Source organism: Antechinus flavipes, chromosome 5, assembly GCF_016432865.1.
Source record: "Antechinus flavipes isolate AdamAnt ecotype Samford, QLD, Australia chromosome 5, AdamAnt_v2, whole genome shotgun sequence".
NCBI lineage: Eukaryota > Metazoa > Chordata > Mammalia > Dasyuromorphia > Dasyuridae > Antechinus > Antechinus flavipes.
This window is the reverse complement of record NC_067402.1, coordinates 185,281,001-185,290,378: the sequence shown is the minus strand read 5'-3', so window position 1 is coordinate 185,290,378 and position 9,378 is coordinate 185,281,001. Positions and strand designations below refer to the sequence as shown.

General features: G+C 35.0%; 1 protein-coding gene across 1 annotated transcript; it reads right to left on the bottom strand.

The window, feature by feature from the left end:
- Window positions 1-1,099: 1,099 nt before the first annotated feature.
- AICDA (activation induced cytidine deaminase) lies at window positions 1,100-9,099 on the bottom strand. The gene is made up of 5 exons (XM_052000889.1): window positions 9,016-9,099; window positions 4,591-4,738; window positions 3,081-3,351; window positions 2,421-2,536; window positions 1,100-2,009 (listed from the first exon to the last, which is right to left on the bottom strand). Exons 1-5 carry the CDS (start codon window positions 9,021-9,023, stop codon window positions 1,956-1,958), a joined length of 597 nt encoding a protein of 198 aa, XP_051856849.1. The 5' UTR covers window positions 9,024-9,099; the 3' UTR covers window positions 1,100-1,955.
- Between the last annotated feature and the right edge of the window lie 279 nt (window positions 9,100-9,378).

Below are 9,378 nucleotides of genomic sequence, written 5' to 3'. Positions count from 1 at the left end.
ATCCATACTGTCTCAACAGATATAATTTTCCCCTTCCTTCCAGCTCTACTTTATATATTGATTTCTCCCATCAAAATGTAAGTTCTTTAAGGTCAAGATCTACTTGCTTGCTTGTATTTATATTTTTATTTGGCACAGTGCTTGACATGTAGTAAGTGCTTAACAAATTTTCCATCCAATCTACCCATCCATCTGTCTATCTTATCTATCATCTATGTATCCATCCATCAGTCCATGTATCTGTCTCTCTACCTCTCTATCCATCCATCCATCTATTTCTTTAGCACTCATGGAAACCAAAGACCTGGAAAAGAAGGTTCTCACCACTAAAGTCCTAGATGTCAGAATGGTTTATTACAGAAATCTATATAATTTTATTAATGGAAACTTCCTCTCTGTTTGAAATGTGAATTCCTTTAAAAACAGAGACTTTCATACTGTATTGTCTGGCATATATTTCTCTACATATACCTTCTCTGATTTTTATTTTACTATGATTTGGATAAATGGGATTTATTGCTAATTCTCTATGCATATCTTTGTGGAATTGATAATGGATGGAAAAGTCATCAGGTCTTAGATATTAAGCTTGGGGTTCCCTCTTCACAAAATGACAAAGTGATTAGAAGTTGGATAGAACACAATCATCCCTCCAAGACAAACAATATTTAAGAGAGCAGATAGTTCTATTTCCATCCCAGTACTCCCTATCTCTGAGGGAATGTTGGTTTCCAGCTCCAACCTCCTGCTGTCTCTCCTGACAAGAATGGAAGTTTCATTGGAGAAGAACGGATGGAAAAGAGACTAGAAATGTTTATTCTGCCTCCCTTTAGCCATTCAGAGCAACAATTCCACCCCATAGATGGGCCTCACTACACACATAGAGCTCCATTCTATTCACATCCCTTTCATGTAGTGCTCCATTTTCCTACAAATATAATTGGGAAATATTTAACAAAATGAAATTTCAATTGAACATAGATAATGTTAATAGATAATGTGGTTTTTTAAGTCAATATGCAGCCTGATGGGATTCATACAATAAATTTAGTGACACTTGCTTCTATTTGAGTTTGACACCATTGACTTACACTGAACACTGTGTTAAGAGAAATTTTATTTCCTAGGAATTAGTTAGTTGAGAAAATCGTTGAGTTGTGACGATCCCAAGTCCTAATTTCCCTAAGATACCTCAGAAAGTATATTTTAATTCAACATTTTTTGAGAATTAAAGCCATTTACCAGAAATTTAAATCAATAAATCAGGGAAGTACTAACTGCATCCCATACACAAAAGTACTTTATTTACAAACATAAACATATGCATTAGACAAAGCTAAAATACAGCACTGCACAGATATTAATGCTTTGAAAATAAGGTTTAAGGTTAGAGTTATTCAACCTTCCTCAAAGAGAGGCTGCATAAACCACAGTCTGGAAAAGAAGTGTCCCAACAGCATTCTGCCTTAATTCAAGTTTGAATCATGTTATCAAGGCAAAAGGTTAGAAGGAGCATCAGTGGTGAGATCACTGAAAATTCAACTGGAACAAATTATGAAAAATTATACTGGCTGGAAGATCCAGGGTGGAGAATGTTAAGAATGTTCTCATTCTTCATCACTTCAGCATTTCCCAAAGCTGTTGTTATCAGGGTAATAGATTCTTGGTGGGTGAATTCATTTACCAGTTCAAGCATCTTCTAGAAGGAGGTATTGTAAGGAGCAGAGTTGAGGGAGAAGGAAAAATAGGGATGAATAACATTTTGTGGTCCTGAGCAGGAAGTATATTATCTATTTTTTTCTCAAAACATTATAAAGAATTTTTTAAAAAATAGGGGGGAAAGGAGAAAATGGAGTTAAAAGTGCCAATTTAGGTATAGAAAGGAGAGATTGAAGGAAAGAAGGTTCATTGTTTCTAGAGTTATATCACTCTGTGTGATCATATTAAAGCTGGTATCAAAGTCCCAGAGTACGGAAGGCATCTCTTAAGTCATCAATCTCATAGAGTGGCTGTAAAAAGAGAAAAAGAAAAATGAGGGCTGAATGGTCTAGTATGAAGCCTTTAGAGGAGGGAGTTGACAGGAGTGAATACGTCAAAAGAATGAGAATGAAGAAGATTAAAAGATACAGGACAGGAAAGAATTGAGATAAGGAGAAGTTAAAGATAAATATACAGAAGCATGAGGCTGAAAGATAAAGATAATTTTCAAATAAGGAAAAATCTTATTAGATAAGAAAAAGGAATTAAAAGATGATCAAGAAGTACATAAATTAAGGAACAACAAAATAGAGAAAAATAAAGAAGAGATCAAGAATAACAAAGGGAAAAAAATAAATGATCTCAAAGAGAGAAGGAGTGAAAATCAAAAATAGAATAGGAAAAAGAAGCTCAAAGGAAGGTGGAAAGCAAGGATGCCTTACCAAGAGGATACGCCGGAGTTGCCGAGACAAACGAACAGAATTTTCATGTAATCCTTCCCAGGCTTTAAAGGTCCTCTCTCTATTTTCCACAAAGGTGTTCCAGCAGTAAAAATAATCTTAGTTAAAGAGAGGGAAAAAGTCAGATCCCAAGGCAGAGTGGAGAAAGGAAATCATATTCTCTGTCTAAAGAATAAGTGCATTGTTACCTTATATTGTTTCCCACACTCACACCCAATCCCAACCCCTAACTGTATTGTAAGCACTGCATTTTATACAAGTAAAAATAAAGATTAAATAATTTGCTCAAAGTCAAACAATTCAAACAAAGTTAGGATCTTTGCAGTTTTTGAACTGCAAACCCAACAGTATTTCTAACACAGTATCCATCTCTGTGTTCTGGAATATTGATATTGAATATTGATAATCCCCTCATAGGCATTATCTCCTGCCCTTCTCTATCTTTCTATAGCATTCTAATTTTGATCTTTGCCCCTAAAGTCAAATTATAACCCAAACCTGAAACTCCTCTCCTTAAATCTAACCTCACCTCAAGGTCTTTTCTTTATTTGAATTCTGAATCCATTCCATCCCTACTCCCAGTTTACCTAAGTTTTGCAAAATATTTCCCCTTCATATCTCTAAATCTTCAACCATTCTGACCTTTGAAAGTCATGATAGCAATTGGGACTCCAGCCTGGTGCAAACGTCGAAGTCCCTCTGGCTCAGCTTTCTTGTCTTCACAGAAGTAGAGACGGGCAGTGAAGATTCGAAGACTTAGATTAGGGTAGCAGCGAAGGAAGTTGGCTACATGTCGGGCACAATCATAGCAGGGACTCCATGAAGTGAACCATGTTACCCTATAGCATCTACTAGGATCAAGGTCCCAGGCAGAGATGTATTGAAGAAAGAGCAATTCTACATGGCAGCCATTCTGAAAAGAAGAGAGAAAATTATTACATGATATTGATATTGAGAAGAAGTTAGAGGAAATAGGGGATTAAAAAAAAAGAATGTTAGTTTACTACAAAGCATAGTTGGACATTTGATTTATTTACCTGTACTTAAAAAGAAAAGAAAAAAACTTTCCTGAGATTGAAAGAGAGCAGTAATGGCCCACCAGTCCAAGAAACTCCCCAAACTCCCAATCATGTCTAGGCTCATAGGCCCAATCCCTAGACTGCAATTTATATTTGTAGAGGCAATGTAGACTTTTTTCTACAATGACCCATAAACCTCTTCACTCTGCAACTTTATTCTATCCCTGTGCTTTACTTTATACTGCTATAGTCTCTTCCTGTTATTGGTGGATTTCTCCCAGAACTTGACCTGTATGTCAAATTGCAGTGAGAGTTAAGTTTGAAGTTAGAAAGTTCTAAGTTCAAATCTTACCTTTGATATGTTCTTCCTGTGAAAACCTAGGCAAATCATTTAAGTGTTACTGATCAGACAAGGTCTAAGACTATAAGTTTCACAGAAGATGTCAATATGCATTGAAAAAAGAAGAATTAACAATCAAGATGTCCCTCTGCCAATACAAATACACGTCCAGTCCACATTTTTAATGCTTTTCTGTGTACGTATCTCCCCCATTAAGTCTAAGTTCCTTTCTTTTTCCAGAGTAATATCTGAGACATAGTGGGTATTAAATAAATAATAAGAGGTAGCATTTATATAACACTTTAAGTTTAAAAACACTTCTACAGCTATATTAGTTTCATTTTAGCTTCAAAAAAATCCTGGGAGGTAGATGCTATTATTATCTCTATTTTACAGATGAAGAAATTGAGACAGAGGTTAAATGACTTGCTCAGAGTCACACAGCTAGTAAGTGTCTAAACTCAGGTGTTCTTAACTATTTCTAGGTCTGGAGCTCAATCCACCTGGTTGTCCAATATTTACTGATAGATAGATTGTAGGGGGTAACCTCTGTGGAAAGATAGAGTTAAAGCATAATTTATGTGATGGAGAAAGATGTGGGAGTGTGGGCGGCAGTAAATAATGAGACTTGGTTGATTGTGTATGTGTGATAGGTAAGAGGATAAGCAGTTATTTAGGATAATTGCAACTGGAGATGAAGAAGAAAGTGGACAAATCCCAATGATCAAATGAATGGGTCTTCATTAGCTGGTTTAGCTCTCAATTGTCTAGAAAGTTATACTCTGATCAATACCTTGTTGCGAAGGTAACCAAAGTCCAGTGAAAAGGAGGTAGCACTATCCCGACGTTTCACGACAAAGCACAGGTAGGTTTCATGACGACCCCTAGCCCATCTCACATTTTTGAAGTGGTAGAGGAATTTCCTTTGATTCATTAAGAGGCTATGGACAAAAAGGAGGGGGAAAAAAAGAAGAAGAGTTTGAAAGAGTTTGTCTTGCCCTACAGTTATTGAAAGCATCAATTCAACTTAGAGTCACTTACCACTGGGTATATACATTATAGATAGATAGATAGATAGACATATATATATACACACACATACACTCACACACTGGGCATATATACAAAGGGGAAATGCTATTGCCCCTTTGCTGTAGGCCTGAGAAATATTCAGGTCTATTTCCTTCAGATTGGCTTATCAAGATTATGAAACAACTATTATTTAGTTCACTTGGAAAGTAATTTCTTCAGTAATTGTCTGATTCCTTCAGACCCTGTCTAGTCCTGTTTTATTAGGAGGTAGCATCACAAAAGCTTTATAACTTAGTATCTTCTCCAGTAAGAAAATAATAAATATATTTCTCAAATTGTTGAATTATCTTCATTTATCCCACATCTTCCTCTCTTTATTTATATCCTCTAAAATACTTGCTTTTCTCATGAATCATAGTAGTGAATTTTCTGGTCTCACTTTTCCCCTTCAAAACCAACAGAACTTTAGCAACTTTTCCCTCAAAATGTCATGTCTGATATAATTAAACATGATGTACTAGGCCTCAAAGAGAATTATTTTGTTTCTCTTGATCCTATAAATCAACCAACCTCTCTACCAAGTACCTATTACACATAGAGATATATTGGATCAAATGTACTAAAGATTTGTAAGAATATCAGGATGATAAGCAATGATTATAGTAATAAATGTTGAATTGGAAAGATAACATCATATCAAAATAAATAATTCCTATTTTAAAGTTTTCATAGATTGTCCTTATATTATTCAATATGTAAAATAATAAGTCCAAATTGAGTGGATGCCCATCAATTGGAGAATGGCTGAATAAGTTGTGGTATATGAATGTTATGGAATATTATCATTCTGTAAGAAATGACCAGCAGGATGAGTACAGAGATGCTTGGAGAGATTTACATGAACTGAGGCTGAGTGAAATGAGCAGAACAATATCATTATATACTTCAACAACAATACTATATGATGATCAATTCTGATGGACATGGCTCTCTTCAACAATGAGATGAACCAAATCACTTCTATTTGTTCAATAATGAAGAGAACCAGCTACACCCAGCAAAAGAACTATGGGAAATGAGTATGAACCACAACATAGCATTTCCACTCCTTCTGTTTTTGTCCACTTGCATTTTTGATTTCTTTCTCAGGTTATTTTTACTTTATTTCTAAGTCCAATTTTTCTTGTGCAGCAAAATAACTGTATGGACATATATACATATATTGTGTTTAACATATACTTTAACATATTTAACATGTATTGGTCTACCTGCCATCTAGGGGAGGGGGTGGAGGGAAGGAGGGGAAAAGTTAGAACAGAAGTTTTTGCAAGGGTCAATGCTGAAAAATTACCCATGCTTATATCTTGTAAATAAAAAGCTATAATAAAAAATAATAATAATAAGTCCAATTCTTTAATACAAAACATTGTTCAAATGCATTCTAGTAAATCTAGAGAGAAAAAATCTTAAATAAAGGTTTTTGCAGTGCATGTATATTTGTGTGTGTGTGTGTGTGTGTGTGTGTGTGTGTTGAAGGAGAGATGTCGATGGAGATAAGAGACTTCATTTGAAATTAGGAAAGAAGCACAAGAATTCCTTTTCCTCTCCCCCATCCTTCCCTAGTGATCTATTTAATAAAGTTGTTAAGTCTTATTAACCTTGACCAATCTTCTTTCAGTGTCATCTTATTCTTTGTCCTTGGTAAATTAAATGAGGTAATCAGGGAAGGGTGTCCTGTGCCTATGGTCCCTACTGCTGGGGAGGCTGAGGCTGGTGGATTGCTTGAGTTCAGGAGTTCTGAGCTACAGTAGGACTAAAGCTAATTAAGGGTTTGCACTGTCTGACACCAGTACACTGACACTCCTGAAGCAGAGAGCTTTCAGACCTCCAAAGGAGAAGTGAATCAATTCAGACCAGGAAAAGGGAGCAACTTAAAACTTCCATATTGATAAAACTTCCTTGCATAGCCACTGCATTTCCAACCTGGGAAAGATAAGGAGAATCCACTAGGGAAAAAAAAAAAAATTAAATGAGGCAGCTTGTTGTATTAGAAAGAATAATGAACTAGGAAATAGAGGTTTTTATCTCTACTCTACACTAACTACTTCTCATTAACTAGCTGTGTGACTTGGATAAATCTATTTTTAGGCCTTAGTTTCCTTGTCTTTAAAATAAGGTTATCATATTCAGAGATATCAAACTCAAGGCCTTCAGAACTGCTCAAACTAGACTAAAATTAATTTGGAAATATTAAAAAAATAAATAAAAATATAACAAAATCTCTTCACAGACTTTTTCTTCATCCTCCAAATAGATTAGTTAGTCTTTTTATAGTAGCTCTTCCTGTCATCATTGCATAACCTTCATCTTTCATGATCTTTCACCTCCCCCTTGCTCTATCTCCCAGCCTCTACATTATCAGCTGAACACTGGGACCTTCTATTTCTCACAAATTTTATACAGAAAAATATTCCCTCCATATATTTCATCAGCATAAGGAAGATTTTTTGAAGACAGTTTTTAGATGTTCAAATTGTCAGCTACTCTGAACAGCTGTGCTCCTTGAGGTAGAACACTATCTGCTTCCTTAACAATGCAAACCAGAATCAAATGGGTTTAAAATAGCCTTAATATAGTGAATATTGCAGAGATTTTATTTTTCCCTTGGGAGACTTGCATTAGATCAGAGGTCCCCAACCTTCTTGAGTAAAAGGATTTCTTCCTAATACAAAAAAAAAAAAAAAAAAAAATCTCATGGACTCTTAAATGATAGAAGTTGTGCTATAAGTATTATTGAATAAAAAAATACTTAATGACAAGAGGTTACTGTGAATTCATTGACTAACTTTTCATTTTATTACTTATAATAGCTTCTATGTATTTCTAGAAAAATAGTAGTAATACATATAAGTGAGAAATGTATAATTTCTTTCTTTCTGCCTACAACAGGTGTAATAGCTCATTCAAGAAACTGAGTCACACAGAACATTTTATTAGAGTTAAATAGGGATCAAAATGACAATACTTGATAAAATATGAATATGTAGATCTTTAAAATAACTCCAAGGCCCTCTCAAACCCACATATTGAAAATAATTGCATTAAATGTTAGTCATCTGCCAATTTTTTTCTTTATCTCTATTTCTGCCTCTTTATACTTCTGATTGTCCTTTTTCATCTATCAGTCATATTTGCTTCACAAAAACCACTATTTTTCTCTTCCTGTTTTACTTTTTTCCTATGAAATTCACTCTCTATATTTCCTTATCTTTCTCACTCTGCCCAATTTTATCAAAAGTCACTTCTCCTGTTATCTAATTTGCATTACATTAGAAACAAGTACTGGACTCTGACACCTAGAAGTAGGTCTAGCCCAACCACTATTGACCCACACTTGAGCTTTAATAAGTGGGTAACCACAAGGGTTAAAGATAAGAAGGGACACTTCACATGAATTTGTCTTCAAATATATAGTCTGGAGCTCAGTTATTCTAAGTCACAAAAAAAATCTTAAATAATTCACCTTAATTTGTGGCTGTCTAGCATAAGTACAATACAAATAAAGCATATGGATAAGGTAGGTAATATTATAATATAAAATGAATGTTCAGCATATGCATCTAACAAGTCAGAATTATTTGTTGTACAAAATGTATTATTACCACTATTGTTTAGAGCAATATAAAATTGTAAGACAGAAATTTTGATAGAAGATTCAAATGCATTGGGAATGATGATAGAAATTGGAATTACAGGAAAGAAATCTGTACATAAAATTCGGAGGTTTTTTGCACTGAGATTTAGAAAGAAACTCCCTAGTTTCCTCATCTTTATAATGAGATGCTTGAATTAGGTGACCTTTGAGGTCCATGTTCTAGTATAAATTATGTATATATACATGTGAATAAATAAATAAGGAAAGAGCTAAGGAATATGAATGGAGAGATTTAGAAAAGGTTTAGCACAAATAAACTGAACTTAAGAGAAAAAAGAAAGTATCAAAGAAGAATGAGTCAGATGGAGATGACCAAAAAGAAAAGAGAGAGAAAAAGAAAGAAGGACCAAAGGTAGATGCTTATGACTCAGAGTCATTCTGAGCAAAAAGCCAGAGAAAGCAAGTGAACATTTTCACTTACTTTTGCTATGAATTGCCCTGGTCTGATCTATAAGGAGGCTGCCTCTTTACCTGTCCATGACTGTGATGGGGAATTGGGGGGCTCTTTCTTGACTCCCTGGAAGTCTTGGGGCTAGAGGAAATTGTTGCTTCAACCACTGCTGCTCCACAGGCGTATCTGTATACCTTTCAAATCCACACATTCAAATTTAAGCTTATCCTTCAGTGCTCCTCCCCCTGCCCCCATAACCTGTGCCTTGCATCAGCATGTTCTTCCTGATTTGGGTATCTAAAAGGGGGGAGGAGCTGTCCACAAGCACAGTGGCAAGGGTTAAATAATTGGGTACAATTAGGCTTAGTTTCTTCTGGGACTGTATCTCTGAATATCCTGCCTCTATCACTTAAGAATGCAAAAGTCTAAATCCACACTCAAAA